At 37.3% G+C, this 25,231-nt stretch overlaps 1 protein-coding gene across 15 annotated transcripts in view; it reads right to left on the reverse strand.

Annotated features, from left to right (window-relative positions):
- Positions 1-25,231, reverse strand: part of LOC145333813 (ethanolaminephosphotransferase 1-like) — a 394,249-nt gene that overhangs the window by 18,101 nt on the left and 350,917 nt on the right. For all 15 annotated transcript variants that reach the window (XR_013884620.1, XR_013884623.1, XR_013884617.1 and 12 more), the window contains exons 10-15: positions 25,013-25,099; positions 24,750-24,852; positions 24,355-24,446; positions 24,117-24,169; positions 21,644-21,716; positions 5,888-5,982 (exon numbers count right to left, since the gene is read on the reverse strand). Coding sequence is in view for 2 of the 15 variants with exons in the window: in XM_080179112.1 (XP_080035238.1) it covers positions 5,888-5,982; positions 21,644-21,716; positions 24,117-24,169; positions 24,355-24,446; positions 24,750-24,852; positions 25,013-25,099 (503 nt within the window). In the remaining 13 variants the exon portion in view is untranslated. The remainder of the gene's footprint in view (positions 1-5,887; positions 5,983-21,643; positions 21,717-24,116; positions 24,170-24,354; positions 24,447-24,749; positions 24,853-25,012; positions 25,100-25,231) is intronic.

The following is a 25,231-nucleotide window of genomic DNA, read 5'->3' on the forward strand; positions in this document are numbered from 1 at the left end:
ATACCTAATATTCTAAATGTTTTATTTTGGGTGCTACTCCCTTAGTTTTAGAGATAATTGAATGAAATCTTTTGGGCTGGGTCACTAATTACCCCAACTACTGGTATCTTAAAAAAAAAACGGCGACTGGACCGCCGTTCCCGCCGCCCGCCGCCGTTTTCCGCCGCCACAAAAAAAATTTTTTATTGCATTTCTCGCTGAATTAGGCAATTTGGAATCATTTGAGACCATGTTATTTTTTTCAAAAATTTTCACCCTTGCAAGCAATACCAATAGTTGGGGTAATTATTGATCCAGCCCAAAAGATTTTATCCAATTATCTCTAAAACTAAAGGAGTAGCACCCAAAATAAAACACTTAGAATATTAGGTATTAGATAAGGGGGGGGGGAAATGTGTTGACTCGTCACATGACAAACCAGCAATTTTATTTTGGGTGCTACTCCCTTAGTTTTAGAGATAATTGTATGAAATCTTTTGGGCTGGGTCACTAATTACCCCAACTATTGGTATCTTAAAAAAAAAAATTTTTGAAAAAAATAACATGCTCTCAAATGATTCCAAATTGTCTAATTCGGCGAGAAATGCAATAAATTTTTTTTTTTTGTAGCGGCGGAAAACGGCGGCGGACGGCGGGAGCGGCGGTCCCGCCGCTGTTTTTTTTAAAGATACCAATAGTTGGGGTAATTAGTGACCCATCCCAAAAGATTTCATCAAATTATCTCTAATATTAAGGGAGTAGCACCCACATTAAAATTGCTGGTATGTCGTGTGACGAGTCACCACATTTGCCCCCCCCCCCCTTATCTAATACCTAATATTCTAAGTGTTTTATTTTGGGTGCTACTCCCTTAGTTTTAGAGATAATTGGATGAAATCTTTTGGGCTGGATCACTAATTACCCCAACTATTGGTATCTTTTTAAAAAAACGGCGGCGGGACCGCCGCTCCCGCCGCTCGCCGCCGTTTTCCGCCGCCACCAAACAAAAAATTTTTATTGCATTTCTCGCCGAATTAGGCAATTTGGAATCATTTGAGACCATGTTATTTTTTTTAAAGATACCAATAGTTGGGGAAATTAGTGACCCAGCCCAAAATATTTCATCCAATTATCTCTAAAACTAAGGGAGTAGCACCAAAAATAAAACACTTAGAATATTATGTATTAGATAAGGGGGGGGGGGGAAATGTGGTGACTTGTCACATGACATACCAGCAATTTTATTTTGGGTGCTACTCCCTTAGTTTTAGAGATAATTGGATGAAATCTTTTTGGCTGGGTCACTTATTACCCCAACTATTGGTATCTTTTTAAAAAAAACGGCGGCGGGACCGCCGCTCCCGCCGCCACCAAAAAATTTTTTTTATTGCATTTCTCGCCGAATTAGGCAATTTAAAAATTTATTTTTTAAAAAAATTTTTCCTCTCTTAATTGGTAGGACAAACCAACATTAATACTTAAATAGTGTTAGAACTAAATAATCAGAATATAAATGTATAAAAGTCAAAACAAAATTGTAAGTAAATTTGTTGTTACAGAAGTTTAATATTAATTTGTATGGACATTCTGGTAACAATATTAGAATTGCTACGCTTTTAAAATCATACCTCACTAATGCAGGAATTATCATGCAAAGGACAATCCATAGGATAATTCTAACATCCCTAAATCAACAATAAAAGCTATCCTTTACCGACAGATGGACTGACTGACCTACCATAATTATAGAAAAGCTTCACATTTAAATATAAATCCATATTATTTTTCTCTAGATTGATTTCAAATACTGAATTTTAAGAAAGATTATTTTTTTGTTAAAGGCTAAAAGGGACAATCATGTGGAACAACACAAGAAATTTGTATGCAAAGCTTGCTTGAATCAATTCTTAACTAAGAATACCCTGAAGAATCATCTGAAATACCATAAACTATGTAGAATTTTCAATGCTAATAAGAATCCTGAAAATGTTAGGAGTAAACAATCTTCTCCTGGGCATTCTAGAAACTTCCATTGTAAAAATTGTTTGCTGCAATTTAAATCACAAAAAAGTTTTAAAAAACACACGAGATGGAACTGTAATGTATCAGGTATTTTTAAAAGCAAAGCTTTTCTATATTTGGGGTAATTCCGTCCATAACTGTTAGCTTTTTATGTGGAACTTAAGCTCTTTTAGTTACTTTAGACATGTTAGAATTGTGTTATTGTTTTTAAACTTTGCATTATGATTGCTATAACAGTTAGGTAAGAGTTAGAAAGCGTAGAAACTGTAAATGGTATCAGAAGGTCTGTACGTCCATTAAAAACATTTTTGAAATAATTTTTAACCTCTTCAACAACAATTTAATACTTCTTAACTTAAATAAAAATAAAATGTAAACCCACTTAGAGTATTTATTCTTTTAGTTTCAACCATTATCAAAATTATTGTGATTGAAAGGATTATTTTGAACAAAGACCTGTTAATTATTTTTGTTATTTCTATTAAACTGTTATTTTTCAGATACTTGTTAAATATAGAAAAGATTTGATGGCTATGGTGTAATCTTGTGCTGGGATGAAATGTAACTATAAAAAGTAAAAAAATTATAAAAGCAACTATAGGCCTTCATAAGTTTAATTCCAATTAGAAGTATTTATGGTTAATCCTAAGGTTTGCTCCATGTATCTCTAGTGGTTTCTGAGTATAAAAAGTATTAGCTACCAGGTCCACCTCCAAAAATTTGGTCTTTTGGGGGTTGGTGAAGGGACAGATATTTATAAAATTAAATATAGTTCTACAAAAGTTTTATCATGAGGTAAACTCCATTTTTCTCAATTGGTTACTGAGAAACACCCTATAATATAATCCACAAAATCCCTAATTATAGGGCCACAAAAGTTTCATCATTAGATTTGCTCAATTTATCTCAAGTGGTTACTGAGAAGCACCCTATAATATATAATCTACCTGCCCCTCCCCCCTAAGTTTATGGGGTTTGGGTGGGTGGTCAATGATATTTCTAAAAGCAACTATAAGCCTACAAAAGTTTTAAATTAAGGTTTGCTCCATTTATCTCAAGTGGTTACTGAGAAACACTCTATAATATAATCCACCTGCCCCCCCCCCCCCTAAATTAGGGCTTTGGGGTTGAGTAGGTGGTCGAAAATAGTTCTAAAAGCAAATATAGGCCTCCAAAAGTATTATCCTAAGATTTGCTCCATTTATCTCAAGTGGTTACTGAGAAACACCATATAGTAAAATCAACCTACCCCTCCCCCCTCAGTTAAGGGGGTTTGGGGTTGGGTGGGTGGTCAACAATGTTTCTTAAAGCAACTTTAGGCATACAAAAGTTTTATCCCAAGGATTGCTCCATTTATCTCAAGAGGTTAATGAAAAACACCCAATAGTATAATCCACCTACCCCCCTCCCCCCTAAATTAAGGGTTTGGTGGTGGGAGGGTGGTCAACAATATTTCTAAGAAAAACTAAATGCCTTCAAAAGTTTTACCCTAAGGTTTGCTCCATTTATATCAAGTGGTTACTGAGAAACACCATATATTATAATTCACCTGCCCCCACCCCCTCCCTAAATTAGGGGTTAGGGGGTGGGTAGGTGGTCAATGATAATTCTTAAATCAAATATAGGCCCATAAAAGTTTTATCCTAAGGTTTGCTCCATTTATCTCAAATTGTTTCTGAGAAACACCCTATAGTATAATTCACCTACCCCCCCCCCCAAAATTAGAGGTTTGGGGATGGGTCAGTGGTCATTGGTCAACAATAGTTCTAAAATCAAATATAGGACTACAAAAGTGTTATCCCAAGGTTTGCTCCATTTATCTCAAGTCGTTTCTTAGAAACACCCTATAGTATAATCCACCCGCCCCCCCCCTTAATTAGGGGTTTGGGGGTAGGTGGGTGGTCAGCGATAATTCTAAAATCAAATATAGGCCTACCAAAGTGTTATCCCAAGGTTTGCTCCATTTATCTCAAGTCATTTCTTAGAAACACCCTATAGTATAATCCACCCGCCCCCCCCCCTTAATTAGGGGTTTGGGGGTGGGTGGGTGGTCAGGATAATTCAAAAATCAAATATAGGCCTACCAAAGTGTTATCCCAAGGTTTGCTCCATTTATCTCAAGTCGTTTCTTAGAAACACCCTATAGTATAATCCACCCGCCCCCCCCCCCTTAATTAGGGGTTTGGGGGTGGGTGGGTGGTCAGCGATAATTTAAAATCAAATATAGGCCTACAAAAGTGTTATCCCAAGGTTTGCTCCATTTATCTCAAGTCGTTTCGTAGAAACATGCTATAGTATAATCCACCCGCCCCCCCCCCAAAAAAAAAATTTTGGGGGGGGGGTGGGGGGTCGACGATAATTTTAAAAGTAACTTTGGCCCTATAGAAGCTTAAATCCAAAATTAGCTTCCTCTAGCTCTAAGGGTTCTCGAGTAAACCATGTTATTTTTTCAAAACGGAAAACGGCGGCGGACGGCGGGAGCGGCGGTCCCGCCGCCGTTTTTTTTTTAAAGATACCAAAACTTGGGGTAATAAGTGACACAATCAAAAAGATTTCATCCAATTATCTTTAAAACTAAGAGAGTAGCATACTGTATTTAAGATATACCTTCATAACCGAGAATTTGAAAAAAATGACAAAGTCCCCCCGCAGGGTTGCTTGTAAGGCGAAAAATTTTTGAAAAAAATAACATGGTCTCAAATGATTCCAAATTGCCTAATTCGGCGAGAAATGCAATAAAAAAAATTTTTACCCCCCCCCCCAAAAAAAAATTTTTGGGGGGGGGTGGGGGGTCGACGATAATTTTAAAAGTAACTTTGGCCCCATAGAAGCTTAAATCCAAAATTAGCTCCCTCTAGCTCTAAGGGTTCTCGAGTAAACCATGTTATTTTTTTCAAAACGGAAAACGGCGGCGGACGGCGGGAGCGGCGGTCCCGCCGCCGTTTTTTTTTTAAAGATACCAAAACTTGGGGTAATAAGTGACACAATCAAAAAGATTTCATCCAATTATCTTTAAAACTAAGAGAGTAGCATACTGTATTTAAGATATACCTTCATAACCGAGAATTTGAAAAAAATGACTAAGTCCCCCCGCAGGGTTGCTTGTAAGGCGAAAAATTTTTGAAAAAAATAACATGGTCTCAAATGATTCCAAATTGCCTAATTCGGCGAGAAATGCAATAAAAAAAATTTTTACCCCCCCCCCCCCAAAAAAAAATTTTTGGGGGGGGGTGGGGGGTCGACGATAATTTTAAAAGTAACTTTGGCCCCATAGAAGCTTAAATCCAAAATTAGCTCCCTCTAGCTCTAAGGGTTCTCGAGTAAACCCCCCCCCCTGCCCAAATGGTCCTTAAGCACATCCTCCTTTAGAGCATAGATTGACACATAATACGGCACAGTTAAACCTCAACCATAAGAAAACAAAAGTTATTGAAAATAAATGTTGATTTCTTGGTTAGGTTATGTTTGGTAAGGGTAAAAAGAGGGGATAGATGTTTTTTTTATATCTATAATACAAAGTAGAACGATGTCTGTCTGTTTGTGTGTTTGTCTGTTTGTAGCGAAGGATCTCGCTAACCACTGAACTGATCGGGTTCTCCTTAACAGGGTAGCTTCTCATAAGTCCCGGGAAGGTTTATAACTATTTTGGGGGAGGGTACCACCACCCTCCCAAGAGAAATGACAAAAAAATCAAAAAAAAATTAAATTTAGGGGAGACTTCAAATAAGGTGGTATCGTACATAAAAAATTAACTTTAACAAACAACAACATTTAAAGTGCCACTAGAGGCCTCTAGGGGCGTAGCCGCTAGTGATAAATAAAGGGAGAGGATTTGGGTGGAACACTTAAATCAGTTCAAAAACAAAAACTTTTAAATAAACCTTACCTGTAAATCCATAAAGAAGAATAAGCTCATTTTGTTTGGACAGATTTGCAAATCCACCAATCAAACAGACAACAGAGTAGGGTAGCAAGATTGCACTGGGGGGTAAGCACAGATTTTATTTCTTTTTTAATTTCAAATCATATTTGATTAATGTTTATATATTAATTCAACATATTATTTTTTACAAGAATGGCTACTCCAAATGCCACCTGTGTCCGTTTGTGAGGTAATCTACACACTCAAGTACAGCATAATTCTACACGATTATAAATGCAGCTAAAACAATCTTTATTTTATGTAAATATACATACAATACACTAGATAATTAAAAATAGAGCTATTAAATAGTTTGGGTATAGTCCTTTCCATGACATCGCTCCATATGGGGCGATGATTTTCTATAGCTCCTTCAAGGAGCTATAGCATAGCCTCTTATCATATGGAGCGATGTGATAGCCCCTTTTAAGGAGCGTTCATATCGCCTCTTATGATAAGAGGCTATGCTATAGCTCCTTCATGGCCTCTTAATAGCTCCTTTGAAGGGGCGTTAATATCGCCTCTTATGATAAGAGGCTATGCTATAGCCCCATGATGGCTCCTTCATAGCCTCTCCATCGCCCCTCCGTAGTCCCTTACCTTAATTTATATAACAACCCACTTGATGGTTCTACATCGCTCCTCCATCGCCCCTTCTCCAAATTTATATTACATTGTACTTTGATGGCCCCTACATCGCTCCTACATCGCCCCTACATCGCTCCTACATCGCTCCTTCATCGCTCCTTCTCCAAATTTATATTAAATTGTACTGTGATGGCCCCTACATCGCTCCTACATCGCTCCTTCTCCAAATTTATATTAAATTGTACTGTGATGGCCCCTACATCGCTCCTACATCGCTCCTTCATCGCTCCTACATCGCCCCTTCATCGCTCCTTCTCCAAATTTATATTACATTGCAACTTGATGGCCCCTACATCGCTGCTACATCGCTCCTTCATCGCTCCTACATCGCCCCTCCATCGCTCCTACATCGCTCCTTCTCCAAATTTATATTAAATTGTACTGTGATGGCCCCTACATCGCTCCTACATCGCTCCTTCATCGCTCCTACATCGCCCCTTCATCGCTCCTTCTCCAAATTTATATTACATTGTACTTTGATGGCCCCTACATCGCCCCTCCATTGCCCCTCCATCGCTCCTACATCGCCCCTCCATTGCTCCTTCATCGCTCCTTCTCCAAATTTATATTACATTGTACTTTGATGGCTCCTACATCGCCCCTCCATCGCTCCTACATCGCCCCTCCATCGCTCCTACATCGCTCCTTCTCCAAATTTATATTAAATTGTACTGTGATGGCCCCTACATCACTCCTACATCGCTCCTTCATTGCTCCTACATCGCCCCTTCATCGCTCCTTCTCCAAATTTATATTACATTGCAACTTGATGGCCCCTACATCGCTCCTACATAGCTCCTCCATCGCTCCTCCATCGCTCCTTCATCGCTCCTACATCGCCCCTTCATCGCTCCTTCTCCAAATTTATATTACATTGCAACTTGATGGCCCCTACATCGCTCCTCCATCGCCCCTTAATAGCCCCTTACCTTAATTTATATAACAAAGCTCCTATATGGCCTCTCTATCGCCCCTTAATAGCCACTTAATTTAATTATATAACATTGCCCCTACATAGCCTCTCCATCGCCCCTTAATAGCCCCTTACCTAAATTTATATAACAAAGCTCCTATATAGCCTCTCCATCGCCCCTTAATAGCCCCTTACCTTAATTATGTAACATAGCCCCTACATAGCCTCTCAATCGCCCCTTAATAGCCTCTTACCTTAATTTATATAACATAGCCCCTATATAGCCTCTCCATCGCCCCTTAATAGCCCCTTACCCTAATCTATATAACATAGCCCCTACAAAGCCTCTCCATCGCCCCTTAATAGCCCCTTACCTTAATCTATATAACAAAGCTCCTACATAGCCTCTCCATCGCCCCATAATAGCCTCTTACCTTAATTATGTAACATAGCCCCTACATAGCCTCTCCATCGCCCCTAAATAGCCCCTTACCCTAATTTATATAACATAGCCCCTACATAGCCTCTCCATCGCCCCTTAATAGCTCCTTACCTTAATTTATATAACATAGCCCCTACATAGCCTCTCCATCGCCCCTTAATAGCCCCTTACCTTAATTTATATAACATAGCCCTACATAGCCTCTCCATCGCCCCTTAATAGCCCCTTACCTTAATTTATATAGCATAGCCCCTACATAGCCTCTCCATCGCCCCTTAATAGCCTCTTACCTTAATTTATATAATCCTTACCTTAATATATATAACATAGCCCCTACATAGCCTCTCCATCGCCCCTGAATAGCCCCTTACCCTAATTTATATAACATAGCCCCTACATAGCCTCTCCATCGCCCCTTACCTTAATTTATATAACATAGCCCCTACATCGCCCCTCCATCGCTCCTACATCGCCCCTTCATCGCTCCTTCTTCAAATTTATATTAAATTGTACTGTGATGGCCCCTACATCGCTCCTACATCGCTCCTTCATTGCTCCTACATCGCCCCTTCATCGCTCCTTCTCCAAATTTATATTACATTGCAACTTGATGGCCCCTACATCGCTCCTACATAGCTCCTCCATCGCTCCTCCATCGCTCCTTCATCGCTCCTACATCGCCCCTTCATCGCTCCTTCTCCAAATTTATATTACATTGCAACTTGATGGCCCCTACATCGCTCCTCCATCGCCCCTTAATAGCCCCTTACCTTAATTTATATAACAAAGCTCCTATATAGCCTCTCCATCGCCCCTTAATAGCCCCTTACCTTAATTATGTAACATAGCCCCTACATAGCCTCTCAATCGCCCCTTAATAGCCTCTTACCTTAATTTATATAACATAGCCCCTATATAGCCTCTCCATCGCCCCTTAATAGCCCCTTACCCTAATCTATATAACATAGCCCCTACAAAGCCTCTCCATCGCCCCTTAATAGCCCCTTACCTTAATCTATATAACAAAGCTCCTACATAGCCTCTCCATCGCCCCATAATAGCCTCTTACCTTAATTATGTAACATAGCCCCTACATAGCCTCTCCATCGCCCCTAAATAGCCCCTTACCCTAATTTATATAACATAGCCCCTACATAGCCTCTCCATCGCCCCTTAATAGCTCCTTACCTTAATTTATATAACATAGCCCCTACATAGCCTCTCCATCGCCCCTTAATAGCCCCTTACCTTAATTTATATAACATAGCCCTACATAGCCTCTCCATCGCCCCTTAATAGCCCCTTACCTTAATTTATATAGCATAGCCCCTACATAGCCTCTCCATCGCCCCTTAATAGCCTCTTACCTTAATTTATATAATCCTTACCTTAATATATATAACATAGCCCCTACATAGCCTCTCCATCGCCCCTAAATAGCCCCTTACCCTAATTTATATAACATAGCCCCTACATAGCCTCTCCATCGCCCCTTAATAGCCCCTTACCTTAATTTATATAACATAGCCTCTACATAGCCTCTCCATCGCCCCTTAATAGCCCCTTACCTTAATTTATATAACATAGCCCTACATAGCCTCTCCATCGCCCCTTAATAGCCCCTTACCTTAATTTATATAGCATAGCCCCTACATAGCCTCTCCATCGCCCCTTAATAGCCTCTTACCTTAATTTATATAATCCTTACCTTAATATATATAACATAGCCCCTACATCGCTCCTCCATCGCCCCTTAATAGCCCCTTACCCTAATTTATATAACATAGCCCCTACATAGCCTCTCCATCGCCCCTTAATAGCTCCTTACCTTAATTTATATAACATAGCCCCTACATAGCCTCTCCATCGCCCCTTAATAGCCCCTTACCTTAATTTATATAACATAGCCTCTACATAGCCTCTCCATCGCCCCTTAATAGCCCCTTACCTTAATTATGTAACATAGCCCCTACATAGCCTCTCCATCGCCCCTTAATATCCCCTTACCTTAATTATATAACATAGCTCCTACATAGCCTCCCCATCGCCCCTTAATAGCCCCTTACCCGATTTTATATAACATAGCCCCTAAATAGCCTCTTCATCGCCCCTTAATAGCCCCTTACCTTAATTTATATAACATAGCCCCTACATAGCCTCTCCATCGCCCCTTAATAGTCCTTTACCTTAATTTATATAAAATAGCCCCTATATAGCCTCTCTATCGCCCCTTAATAGCCAATTTATATAACATAGCCGCTACATAGCCTCTCCATCGCCCCTTAATAGCTCCTTACCTTAATTTATATAACATAGCCTCTCCATCGCCCCTTAATAGCCCTCCATCGCCACTTAAAAGCCCCTTACCTTAATTTATATAACATAGCCTCTACATAGCCTCTCCATCGCCCCTTAATAGCCCCTTATATCCTCCTTCAAAACAGTTATACACCTTCCCAGGATCTATTGGAAGCTACCCTATAAAGGAGAACCATATTGGTTCTGCAGTTAGCGATCTTCTTTGATACATACAGACAATGATCCTGTTACTTTTTATAAGGATTAAAAATAAAATGGCCTAAAGCCATCTCATTACCCATAGGAAGCTTCACTGTAAAGGAGAACCATGTCGGTTTAGTGGTTAGCAAGGTACAGACAGACATACATACAGACAAAGATCCTGTTACTTTATTATAAGGATTAAAATAAAATAGTTATTAACCTCCCCAGGACCTATGAGAAGCTACCCTATTAAGGAGAACGATCTCAGGACCTATAGGAATCTTCACTGTAAAGGAGAACCATATTGGTTCATCGGTTAGCAAGATCCTTTGGTACAGACAGACATTCATACATACAGACAAAGATTCTGTTAATTTATTTTAAGAAATACAGATAAAATTGTTATAAACCTTTCCAGGCCTAAAACCATCTCAGGACCTAATTTCTGCCGTTGACAACTCGAGTTAAGTTACTATATTATTTTTACAATGTTTAACTTATCTGTTATTATTGGCTGACGAAAAGTTTGGGCAAAAAAAAAATTTATTCTTCAATGAAATATCTCTCCAGTATAATTTTGCCAAGTGCTAATTTATTAAGAATAAAGTTTGCCACAAATTTACCAAAAAATCTCATTGTCATTTCGCCAGGGAGGATTAGGATAGTTCCCAAAGTGTTATAAGTTGGCTTATCCAAGAGTGCTGTCTAGTCTCCAAAGTTTTATAATACCGTTTTCTTATTCGTTAGATTAACAACCTTGGGGACTTTTTATTGTTTTGTGATTGTTTAGTTCATTAAGTTGAGTGTCTAAATGTTTCAACCACTAATTCTAAACTAAAGAAGGGGTAATTTTGTGAATCATCAATGGGAATAATTAATATATAAACATACATATATATACAGTGTTTTTTTTTATGAGAGCATTTTTGAAAGCAATTTTACCCTACTTATAGTTATCAGAATTTAATGATTAATGGCTTATTCTCTTCGTTTTTTATAACCATTAACAGAAAAGCAAAAAAATATTTCAGTTTTTATTTAAAAAGTACAGTAAATTCAAAATTTCAAAACATGGGTGTCAACATCTAAAATAGTTATTTCTCGCATCGTATTATAAACGGCTTTCCGCGGATATAGAAAGTACAATTATGAGATTAAAACTAGTTTTTTTAGCCCCGAGGTGCAGAAGGCACCGGCTAAAAAAACTGGGTTTAATCTTATGATTGTACATATCTATATTCGTAGAAAGCTGGATATAATACGATGCTAGACATAGTTTTTTCGTATGGATGAGAACCGGTTCCTATCCACCGGATTCAAATGAATACGAGAAATGGTTTTAGCGCATTTTTCTTATGCTCAAATCTTCTACCCTTTCCAAGAATGGAGGGAGTACATTGGGGGGCCAGTATTCCCTCCCTGGTTGAGATATGGCCTTCAAATTTCAAAATGTTCTAGTACATGTCACAAGTAGTATCTATATAAATTTTTAGCTCAATATCTCAACTTTGAAGCGTTTTGCAGCCATTCTTGCAAAGGTAGATTATAAGAAAAATGCACTAAAACCATTTTTAGATGTTGACACCTAAGTTTTAAATTTTTTAATTTACTGTACTTTTTGAATAAAAACTGAAATATTTTTTGCTTTTCTATTAAAGGTTATAAAAAAGAAGAGAATAAGCCATTAATCATTAAATTCTAATAACTATAAGTAAGGTAAAATTGCTTTCAAAAAAGTTCTCATAAAAAAACACACTGTATATATGTATATATATCATTTTATCGACAATCGTCTTATCCCTGTAGATCTCTGATTATCAGAGCATTTTTGAAATATTTGCTGCTTATTTTTTGGCTGCCTTTGGCAAAATAATTTTTTTTCATAAAAAATGTATACAAAATTATCGTATTAATTTGGTAAATATATCATTGCACTTGAATTATTTTTAAGTCACTAACGGCTAATCCCATAGATGACCCTAGGAGTACTTTAATGAATAGATGTGGTGGAGAGGGGGGGGAGGGGGAAGGTTAAGAATTTAAGGGAAGTGATACCTTCCGGGGGCTGAAAGTGTTAGTCCCCTCCCCAAAATGAAAACTTTTCCTGCGAGTAAAATAAGCTTCAATGTAAAGGAGAAGCATATCGGTTCAGTTGATACTGATAAACATCCTGTTACTTTAATGTAAATATTAGTTTAAGGATAGTCTGTATAATCTCAGGGATAAAGGAAACATTAGGCAATTTTTACAATAGTCTCCAAAGTTTTATAATGAAGTTTTCTTATTCGTTGGCTCAAAACTTTGGGGACTTTTGTCATATTTTGGTTGTAGTGTTGCAATTTTGTGTATCGTTATTAGGGATGGATAAAAATTTATCGGCCATTGTCTTATTCCTTTAGATCCTTGGTATAATCAACTGAATAACAGTTCCAACAACAAAAATTAAGATATTGCTTCGCTTTTTATGGACAAATATCCTGTTATTTTATTATAAGGAAAAAAAATAAACTATCTTAAAATCATCTCAGTACTCAGCGGTTAGCAAGATCCTACGGTATAGACAGACAGACATACATCATATCGGTTTAGCAGCAAACGAGATCCTTTGCTACAGACAAAAAAAAACTTTGTATATCGACTAGCGGCTACGCCCCCAGCATCTATTGGCTCTGTATTCAAAGGGGAATGAATAAAAGCCTAAAGCCTTCCCAGGACTTAAAATAGAATAGCCTAAAACCATCCCTCGACTTAAAATAAAATAGCCTAAAGCCATTACAAGACAAATATTAAGCTTACCTGAAATAGAAAGCCCAATCTGTTTAGTAGTTATTGAGATCTTAAGTTTCAGAACAGAAAGCCTTACTAACGTGGACAAACACAGGATATTTCGGACAAATGTCGGAGTGGACATTATATAAGTAAAACGCAGAAGTGTCTATAATATCTTAAAAATTAGGTTTCAACAACATTTGTTTAGTTATTTCTACACAGGTTAGGTTAGGTTAAGATATAAATATACAAATAAGCCCCCTGCAGGGGTTAGGCATATAAAAAAACCTATTTGACAGTTGTAAACAATGTGAGAAAAAAATATGTTTTAGTTTAATGAAATGTTCTATCTGTTTCAAACCTTTGCCTTTCGATAGAACTTACCTACTTTGGAAAACTGTTAGACTGATTTTAAAATTTCAGTCTGTGAGAAAAGATATTCAAGATTTTTTTTTGTTTTGAAAGATTTTTATCTTATAAATAAAATAAAAGACACTCCTGCGTTTTACATAAGCAATGTCCACTCCGACGATTGTCCCATTCCTAGGTTTGTCCACTCCAACGTTTGTTTATGTTTTACTACTTTATATAATAGGATAATATGTATTCTTCTTTTATATTTCTCTTTTCTTATTCACTTGCAGCTGCGCTCTTTTTAATGTAAGGAGGCAGAAAAATAGCCTAAACCAATTAGGGGCTTAAATCTGAAAATGAAAAAGCAAAATACCATCCCATGACCTATGTGAAGCTTCCCTTAAATGGAGAATTTAGTCAGTTTATGAAATTTTTAAGCTTCAGACCAAAAAAAATACTTTTTTTGTTAAAAGAGAGACTTTTCTACAATTAGGGCTAGTCCTTTCGTCATTGCTCTTCTCATTAAGTTAAGCATGTGGTTTTCTCTGCTATTGTTAAAGATAGACTGTTGAGATTTTTAGTGAATATTCCCATGACATATGTATATCCAGTCTATAAATTATTTTGTCTATCTCTCAATTATGCTTCAAAAGACTTAGGTTTCGTGATAATCTTTGAGTAATAGCATATTCTCTTAAAGTCTGCTCTATAACTTACTTTGTCTGTTTGTCCATTATATGATCCTTATTCAATATTCTATTTAACTAAAAAATTTCATTCTCTTAGTTTATTTTTTTTCTTTATTTCATTATGTTATTATATTATTTATATTTATTTTATTAATTCCTTATATTTTCATTATAATTTTCCTTTTTAAATGCGAAACTTTTCTATAGTAAGGATTGGTTTGTCCGTACGTCCAAACGGTTAGACGACATTTTCTTTAATTTAGACATGTTATAAATATCCTATCGATTTCAAACTTTGCAGAATGATTTCTATAACAGTTGGGTACAATACTATATTCATTACTAGAAAGTATGTACGTCCATTTTTTTGTATAATATCATTGTCCCATTCATCTGGGTTTTGGAGTAATGTTTCTTAGGACAACAAGGTTTAGTATTATAATCAAATACTAAAAATAAAATTATGCCCTTTTACTATATTCTATACTAGCAGATTCGCCCCTAGCCTCAGGGGCTTTGCCCCAAGAGGTGATAAAATTTTTTTTTGGCGAAATTCGTAATAGGACCAAGAAAATCTTCAGCAAAAAAAAAAATGGGGGGGGATTTTTTTGTTTTTGGGGGGGTTGGGGGTATCCCACCCCCCAAGAAAATAGCCTAAAACCACCACAGGACCAGTAGGTATATTCCCTGAATAGTAGAATATAATCGGTCCAGTGGTTACCGAGATCTTAAGGGACTGACAGACGGACAGACAGACGGACAGACAGACGGACAGACAGACGGACAGACAGACGGACAGACAGACAGACGGATGGACAGACATCATTCTACTTTGTATTATAGATTTACGCTAATTTTAACAAAATTTATGTTTGACCTCCTGATTTTAGAGCTTTGCTTTTGTGAATGTTGTTATCCTTGTTATCTTGCTTTTTTTTCCTTTTTCATAACCTATTATATAAAGTAGTAATCTTTTTTTTGTCTGTAGAAAAGCTAACCGCTGAACCTATATGGTTCTCCTTTACAGTGAAGCTTCTTTTAAGTTCATAGAGGGTTTATAATTATTTCGAGGGAGGGTATCTCCACCCTCCCAGAAAATTCACCCCAAGAAAAATATTACCCCAACCCCTCAAAAAATCTTTTTAACTTTTTAAAAGCAAAGCTTTTCTATATTAAGGATCAGTCCGTACGTCCGTAACGGTTAGCTATTTTCGTTAATTTAGGCATGTGATTCCTGTAGTAGAAAGGTACGATTTAGAAAGTCTATAATCATTATCAGAATATCCATACGTCCATTTTAAGCATACTAATTATTAACTTACAACAAATTTTTATGTATCAAAATTATCCGATTAATCTGATTTCTGGGATACTGATTCCTAGGACAACAAAATAGAATGTTATAAGCGAATCATATCTATAATCAAGTCCAAAAAATGTGAGTACGTCCTTAAGCATTTTCCTGCATGTTAGCAATTTCTCAATAAATTTACTTACAATTTTGTTTCGAATTTTAAATTTATGTTCTGACTATTCAGTTCTGACACTCTACATTATTAATGTTCATTAAAGGACGCCTGCAAGAAATAACACGCTTTAACTGCTAAAAGACTGCCACAAGAAGACCCAATACCCCAAATTATAAGCCTTCAGCTTCAATAACAAAAAAGTTCTAGGCATTTCAAAATAGCATTTTATGTACAATGGAATTTTTGAAAGATTTCCAATGCTCATAAAAGAAAAAACAATATTAAATTACGTTGCCTAGACATAAAATTATAACCTTATCTTTGTCAGAAACTTAGATTGCCTGTAACTGATTACATTTTTACAATAAAAACACCACATTTCATAGTCAAAATCTATGAAAAAAAATCGATTTAAATTGCATTTTTAAACGAAAATCATAGCGGAAACAAAGGGGTAAACTAATACAAGCTTAGCTGTGATTGGTTGTTAAGCTGATTCAGCCTTCTGATTGGCTACAGTACATTCGGTACAACGCAAGTAAAACTTATTTTTTTTTAATGATTTTGACTATAAAAATGGGTATTTTTATTGTAAAAATATAATTAGTTACTGGAAACCTAAATTTATGACAAAAATAAGCTTATAATTTTGTTTCTAGGCCACGTAGTTTAATTTTAAAGTTTTCAACATGAGCATTGCAATTCTTTCAAAATTTCCATTGTACATAAAATGTCATTTTAAAATGCCTAGAACTTTTTTGTTATAGAAGCTGAAGGCTTCAAATTTGGGGTATTTGGTCTACTTGTGGCAGTCTTTCAGCAGTTAAAGCGTGGTATTTCTTGCAGGCTTCCTTTAAACTTTTTTCTACCGTTTCAGAGCTTTGCTTTTATAAATGTTGTCATCCTTGTCATCCTTTTAAAACTTAAATTTAAAACTGTAGAGGGTCACATTCCTTCCTTACCTTAATGCCCTACCTTCTATAATGAAGGGGCAATATAATTACAGAGGCTGTACAGGAGCCATAAAGGGCCTATGTTATATAAATTAAGGTAAGGGGCGATGAAGAGGCTATGAAGGGGCTATGTTATATAAATTAAGGTAAGAGGCTATTAAGGGGCGATGGAGAGGCTATGTAGGGGCTATGTTATATAATTAAGGTAAGGGACTATTAAGGGGCGATGGAGATGCTTTGTAGGGCCTATGTTATATAAATTAAGGTAAGAGGCTATTAAGGGGCGATGGAGAGGCTATGTAGGGGCTATGTTATATAAATTAGGGTAAGGGGCTATTTAGGGGCGATGGAGAGGCTATGTAGGGGCTATGTTATATATATTAAGGTAAGGATTATATAAATTAAGGTAAGAGGCTATTAAGGGGCGATGGAGAGGCTATGTAGGGGCTATGCTATATAAATTAAGGTAAGGGGCTATTAAGGGGCGATTGAGAGGCTATGTAGGGGCTATGTTACATAATTAAGGTAAGGGGCTATTAAGGGGCGATGGAGAGGCTATGTAGAGGCTATGTTATATAAATTAAGGTAAGGGGCTATTAAGGGGCGATGGAGAGGCTATGTAGGGGCTATGTTATATAAATTAAGGTAAGGAGCTATTAAGGGGCGATGGAGAGGCTATGTAGGGGCTATGTTATATAAATTAGGGTAAGGGGCTATTCAGGGGCGATGGAGAGGCTATGTAGGGGCTATGTTATATATATTAAGGTAAGGATTATATAAATTAAGGTAAGAGGCTATTAAGGGGCGATGGAGAGGCTATGTAGGGGCTATGCTATATAAATTAAGGTAAGGGGCTATTAAGGGGCGATGGAGAGGCTATGTAGGGCTATGTTATATAAATTAAGGTAAGGGGCTATTAAGGGGCGATGGAGAGGCTATGTAGAGGCTATGTTATATAAATTAAGGTAAGGGGCTATTAAGGGGCGATGGAGAGGCTATGTAGGGGCTATGTTATATAAATTAGGGTAAGGGGCTATTTAGGGGCGATGGAGAGGCTATGTAGGGGCTATGTTATATTTATTAAGGTAAGGATTATATAAATTAAGGTAAGAGGCTATTAAGGGGCGATGGAGAGGCTATGTAGGGGCTATGCTATATAAATTAAGGTAAGGGGCTATTAAGGGGCGATGGAGAGGCTATGTAGGGCTATGTTATATAAATTAAGGTAAGGGGCTATTAAGGGGCGATGGAGAGGCTATGTAGGGGCTATGTTATATAAATTAAGGTAAGGAGCTATTAAGGGGCGATGGAGAGGCTATGTAGGGGCTATGTTATATAAATTAGGGTAAGGGGCTATTTAGGGGCGATGGAGAGGCTATGTAGGGGCTATGTTACATAATTAAGGTAAGAGGCTATTATGGGGCGATGGAGAGGCTATGTAGGAGCTTTGTTATATAGATTAAGGTAAGGGGCTATTAAGGGGCGATGGAGAGGCTTTGTAGGGGCTATGTTATATAGATTAGGGTAAGGGGCTATTAAGGGGCGATGGAGAGGCTATATAGGGGCTATGTTATATAAATTAAGGTAAGAGGCTATTAAGGGGCGATTGAGAGGCTATGTAGGGGCTATGTTACATAATTAAGGTAAGGGGCTATTAAGGGGCGATGGAGAGGCTATATAGGAGCTTTGTTATATAAATTTAGGTAAGGGGCTATTAAGGGGCGATGGAGAGGCTATGTAGGGGCAATGTTATATAATTAAATTAAGTGGCTATTAAGGGGCGATAGAGAGGCCATATAGGAGCTTTGTTATATAAATTAAGGTAAGGGGCTATTAAGGGGCGATGGAGGAGCGATGTAGGGGCCATCAAGTTGCAATGTAATATAAATTTGGAGAAGGAGCGATGAAGGGGCGATGTAGGAGCGATGAAGGAGCGATGGAGGAGCGATGGAGGAGCTATGTAGGAGCGATGTAGGGGCCATCAAGTTGCAATGTAATATAAATTTGGAGAAGGAGCGATGAAGGGGCGATGTAGGAGCAATGAAGGAGCGATGTAGGAGCGATGTAGGGGCCATCACAGTACAATTTAATATAAATTTGAAGAAGGAGCGATGAAGGGGCGATGTAGGAGCGATGGAGGGGCGATGTAGGGGCTATGTTATATAAATTAAGGTAAGGGGCGATGGAGAGGCTATGTAGGGGCTATGTTATATAAATTAGGGTAAGGGGCTATTCAGGGGCGATGGAGAGGCTATGTAGGGGCTATGTTATATATATTAAGGTAAGGATTATATAAATTAAGGTAAGAGGCTATTAAGGGGCGATGGAGAGGCTATGTAGGGGCTATGCTATATAAATTAAGGTAAGGGGCTATTAAGGGGCGATGGAGAGGCTATGTAGGGCTATGTTATATAAATTAAGGTAAGGGGCTATTAAGGGGCGATGGAGAGGCTATGTAGGGGCTATGTTATATAAATTAAGGTAAGGAGCTATTAAGGGGCGATGGAGAGGCTATGTAGGGGCTATGTTATATAAATTAGGGTAAGGGGCTATTTAGGGGCGATGGAGAGGCTATGTAGGGGCTATGTTACATAATTAAGGTAAGAGGCTATTATGGGGCGATGGAGAGGCTATGTAGGAGCTTTGTTATATAGATTAAGGTAAGGGGCTATTAAGGGGCGATGGAGAGGCTTTGTAGGGGCTATGTTATATAGATTAGGGTAAGGGGCTATTAAGGGGCGATGGAGAGGCTATATAGGGGCTATGTTATATAAATTAAGGTAAGAGGCTATTAAGGGGCGATTGAGAGGCTATGTAGGGGCTATGTTACATAATTAAGGTAAGGGGCTATTAAGGGGCGATGGAGAGGCTATATAGGAGCTTTGTTATATAAATTTAGGTAAGGGGCTATTAAGGGGCGATGGAGAGGCTATGTAGGGGCAATGTTATATAATTAAATTAAGTGGCTATTAAGGGGCGATAGAGAGGCCATATAGGAGCTTTGTTATATAAATTAAGGTAAGGGGCTATTAAGGGGCGATGGAGGAGCGATGTAGGGGCCATCAAGTTGCAATGTAATATAAATTTGGAGAAGGAGCGATGAAGGGGCGATGTAGGAGCGATGAAGGAGCGATGGAGGAGCGATGGAGGAGCTATGTAGGAGCGATGTAGGGGCCATCAAGTTGCAATGTAATATAAATTTGGAGAAGGAGCAATGAAGGGGCGATGTAGGAGCAATGAAGGAGCGATATAGGAGCGATGTAGGGGCCATCACAGTACAATTTAATATAAATTTGAAGAAGGAGCGATGAAGGGGCGATGTAGGAGCGATGGAGGGGCGATGTAGGGGCTATGTTATATAAATTAAGGTAAGGGGCGATGGAGAGGCTATGTAGGGGCTATGTTATATAAATTAAGGTAAGGGGCGATGGAGAGGCTATGTAGGGGCTATGTTATATAAATTAAGGTAATGGGCTTTTAAGGGGCGATGGAGAGGCTATGTAGGAGCTATGTTATATAAATTAAGGTAAGGGACTATTAAGGGGCAATGGAGAGGCTATGTAGGAGCTTTGTTATATAAATAAAGGTAAGGGGCTATTAGGGGCGATGGAGAGGCTATGTAGGGGCTTTGTTATATAAATTAAGATAAGGGGCTATTAAGGGGCGATGGAGAGGCTATGTAGGGGCTATGTTATAAAAATTAAGGTAAGGAGCTATTAAGGGGCGATGGAGAGGCTATGTAGGGGCTTTTTTATATAAATTAAGGTAAGGGGCTATTAAGGGGCGATGGGGCGATGGAGGAGCGATGGAGGAGAGATGTAGGGGCCATCAAAGTACAATGTAATATAAATTTGTGGAAGGAGCGATGAAGGGGCGATGGAGGAGCGATGGAGGAGCGATGTAGCAGCGATGTAGGGGCCATCAAGTTGCAATGTTATATAAATTTGGAGAAGGAGCGATGAAGGGGCGATGGAGGAGCGATGTAGGAGCGATGTAGGGGCCATCAAGTTGCAATGTAATATAAATTTGGAGAAGGGGCGATGTAGGAGCGATGAAGGAGCGATGTAGGAGCGATGTAGGGGCCATCACAGTACAATGTAATATAAATTTGAAGAAGGAGCGATGAAGGGGCGATGTAGGAGCGATGGAGGGGCGATGTAGGGGCCATCAAAGTACAATGTAATATAAATTTGAAGAAGGAGCGATGAAGGGGTGATGTAGGAGCGATGGAGGGGCGATGTAGGGGCCATCAAAGTACAATGTAATATAAATTTGGAGAAGGAGCGATGGAGGAGCGATGAAGGGGCGATGTAGGAGCGATGTAGGGGCCATCAAGGGACTAAGATATATATAATAGTGAAGGGGCCATGAAGAGGCGATATTTAATTAAATAGCCCCTTGGGATAAGAGGACATATCATCTCCTCTTTAGAAGGGGCGATAAAGGAGCGATAAAGGATCATTTAATCGCCTCTTAGGGCAAGGGGCTATTAAATCGCTCCTTTCAAGGAGTCATAACATCGCCTCTTGTTATAAGGGGCTATTAAATCGCTCCTTTCAAGGAGCCATTACATCGCCCCATGTCATAAGAGGCGATCAATTAAAATCATCGCCCCATATGGAGCGATGTCATGGAAAGGACTATACCCAATAGTTTTATAGTGTCGGTTTCAAAATTGTAACTAACAATCTAGGATCTTGATGGACAAAAATTGATGTACAGTACATCATTCATGATAATGATTAGTATTATAGATAAAAATAATTGGACACTTCTAATAAGAACAAAAAGTTTTAATTTAAGTAGGTATCCAAAGTTTTAAGCCAGCGAATGAGAAATCTTATGAGTGTATGGCCTGTCGCATCATATAATCATTTTATATGATAGGACTTACGAACATTGTAATACTTAGTATCTTTGACAAGTAATCTATTATCCAAATCTATCTAAAGAGTGTATAAATATAAAATCTGCTCTTGACCTAAAAAGTTCGCACTGGGTGTTCGACATCTGAGAGATGATCAATTTGCAACATATATTTGCAAATATGGTACCTAAATATAAAATATAATGGTTATTAATAAGAGGAACAGCATGTGGTATTTTTTAACTGGTGAAAAAATCTGAAACTAAATAATATCTCAATGTGTCATGTGAGAATAACATTAAAGCATTGAAACAAAAAAGTAATTTTTAAAAATATTTTTTTTGTTTTTTTCTTATTCTGATAATTTTTTTTATCTAATTCCTTATGAAAAAATCTGAAACTAAATAATATCTCAATGTGTCATGTGAGAATAACATTAAAGCATTGAAACAAAAAAGTAATTTTTAAAAATATTTTTTTGTTTTTTTCTTATTCTGGTAATTTTTTTTATCTAATACCTAACCCAGTGGTGCTTTAATATTGCTAGTTAGTCAATCCAAATACATCAAAGGATGTCATGTCATTTCATTTCAATTGAGGATAAATGGAAACAAAATAATAGAAGAGGTTGTAAAATCTAATCTATAATACAAAGTAGAACGATGTCTGTCCGTCTGTCTGTCCGTCTGTCTGTCCGTCTGAAGCTTAAGATCTCAGTAACCACTGAACCGATTGGGCTCTACTCTTCAGGGAATATACCTACTGGTCCTGTGATGGTTTTAAGCTATTTCTTGGGGGGTGGGACACCCCCAACCCCCCCATAAAAATGAAAATACCCCCCCCCAAAAAAAATTTTTTTTTTTTACTTTTTTTTAAATCTAAAATACGAAAAATTAAGTTGATCAAACCTAGCAAAGCCCCTAGAGGCTAGGGGCGAAGCCGCTAGTTTTTATTAATAGTACAACGTGTGTAAATGTACTATGTAAGAGGTAAATCAATCAGGACGGATAAGAATTTAAATTTAAATTATAAAGGATTGTGTAAATAAAAAAAATAAGCTTTGTCACAAATATGATTTGCTTTTTTAAAACTAGCGGCTACGTCCATAGAAGCATCTAGAAGCCCTTGAGGTTAGGAGGAAGTCAACTCCCTGCTCCCCATTTTTATTGTAGTTTTAAAAAGAAAAATTTTTAGCACCCTTTTAGGAATGGAAAACCAGTAAGTCTCACTTTTTTTGGCGAATTTTCTTGAAGGGGTGGAGATACCCTGCCCCCCAAAAAACTTTAAACCTTTCCATGACCTATGAGAAGATAAAATGTAAAGGAAAACCATATCGATTCAGCGGATAGCGAGATCCTTCGTTACAGTAAGATAGACAGACGGACAAAAATCCTGTTATTTTTATGTAAGGATTAAGTTTTAAGGTTTTTGTTTGAAGTAAACCACCTTTTTAAAACAAAACTTTTTTTGAGAAATTCTGGCTTAAAAATTACCCAACAAAAGTCTGAGAGTGCAATAGAAAATAGAATTAAATGTGATGTAAGACATTATTGTTTTTTTTTGTTAGGACACCCATTAACAAATATTGAAATAGGTAAAGTCAATTTGAATCCTTTGATTCCAGCCATCAGCCATTCAGTTACAGATAAAGACATATATTCTGGGAAGAAAATAGGAATAATTAAAATAGATACAAGAATTTACAAAACTTATTTGGGTTAGTACAAAAACAAATTTTCAAGTACATGTATATTTTTATAGTAACGAAAACCATACATTGCATGATATGCTTCATATTATACTAGCGGATCCGCCCCAAGCCTCTAGGGGCTTTACCCCAAGAGGTAATTGAGAAAAAAAAAATCGGAGATGCCCCCACCTCGAATTCGAAATTTTCAGAGAAAAAAAATGGGGGGGTATTTTTGTTTTTGGGGGGGTTGTTGGTGTCCCAACCCCCGAAAAAATTGCATAAAATCACCACCGGACCAGTAGGTATATTCCCTGAAGAGTAGAATCCAATCGGTTCAGTGGTTACCGAGATCTTAAGGGACAGACATCATTCTACTTTGTATTATAGATTAGGCAAATTCAAAAATGATATCATAATATTATTTAAAAGTAACAGAATGCTTTGCTAAAATGTCTGCCTGTGTGTAAAAAAAATAATTTTCCTTAGTTTTTCCACAAATCCCTCTAATACACAGAAAGTCTTACAATTGGTTATTTAGAATATTCAACCCTCTCTTCACTGAGCCATCAATAAACATTGATAGAAATGTGAAAATGGGAGAAAATACAGGGATACCAGGATAGGACAATCGGCAATAACTTAATGTTTCACTTCTAAAATCATATTCGTGTGTGAAATTCTATTTTTGATCTTTAGCAATTGTTAGGATGAAGATTAATATTCATGTTATTGTCCTATTCCATTATGCCTGGATTAAGTGCATTTAGATTAAGTAAAGACTTATATTAGGTAATTTTGTGTACCTACATCTAGTAAGCAGTTATTATCTAACACAGCGAATCTAGATTTGACATATTTTTTTTAACTTCATTGCTATTAACTATTTGAAAATATTACCTGACACATAAAACATTGCTCTAGGATCTAGTTCTAGAATATCATTTGGTGACCTAAAAAAAATCAATACAGCTCTTTTCTTCTTTTTTAATGCATAATTGTTCATTAACCTTAAATTTCAAAATAAACCATAACTGGGGTTGTTCTAAGCGACAATTTCAGTAAACCCATCCTAAAAATTCCCTTAGGGCTATGGGTGAATTTTTTGATTTACCCTTGTATAAAATAATGGTTTTACCTAAGAACCCAAATGAGAGAAACAATAAACGCCACAATGGTAGAAACCAGAGGACGGTTGGCTTCCAAAAAACTTCTGTTCTTGCCAGTGCCCTAAAATTAAAATTAGAATCATTAAATAACGTAATTATTCCTTAATTTTATGCTTTAAAATTAACAGCTGATGTTAAAAAGGTGTCGTGTTCGCGTCTGGAACACACCACACCAAAAATATTACCTACTGCAGCTAACTCTTCCAAGGACCACCAATTGTAAGAATGGAAAAAATGTTTTTGCTCAGTTAGGACTTTCAAACAAAGGTCGTGTATTCCATAGGTTAGTTGTCTATTAGGTATTTCAATTTAATTGGTCGGTGGTCGATATTTTAGAGTTGTCTGTTATGATGTATAGACTTACCTCCTTATAAGATTTGTAGATATTATAGAGGGCGACGGGTAAGGTGATTCCCATATTTCCAACGTAAACCATAATCTCCATGAACGGCCCGGGATACTGATTGCCTGTTACAGGGACATAACAATTGTCCTTTTTTGTCTGATTCGGGGTTATGTGATCCGGAAAAAAAATAGACTGCCTTCAACTTATCTTCCAAATTTTGAAATGAGTAAGTATTCTGATCAAAATAATGATAAAATTGTACTTAAATGACAATTGTCTTTCCTGGCAATAGAATTTTCCAGTATGACTGTCCAACAACAGAGGTTATCAGGTACATTACAAATCCACTCACCATAGAGAAATCATATCTAAATAAATAGAATAATAATCAGGTACATTACAAATCCACTCACCATAGAGAAATCATATGTAAATAAATAGAATAATAATCAGGTATATTACAACTCCACTCACCATAGAGAAATATCTAAATAAATAGA

The sequence above is a fragment of the Acartia tonsa genome, chromosome 2 (genome assembly GCF_053477335.1).
Source record: "Acartia tonsa isolate MP-2025a chromosome 2, ASM5347733v1, whole genome shotgun sequence".
Lineage (NCBI taxonomy): Eukaryota > Metazoa > Arthropoda > Copepoda > Calanoida > Acartiidae > Acartia > Acartia tonsa.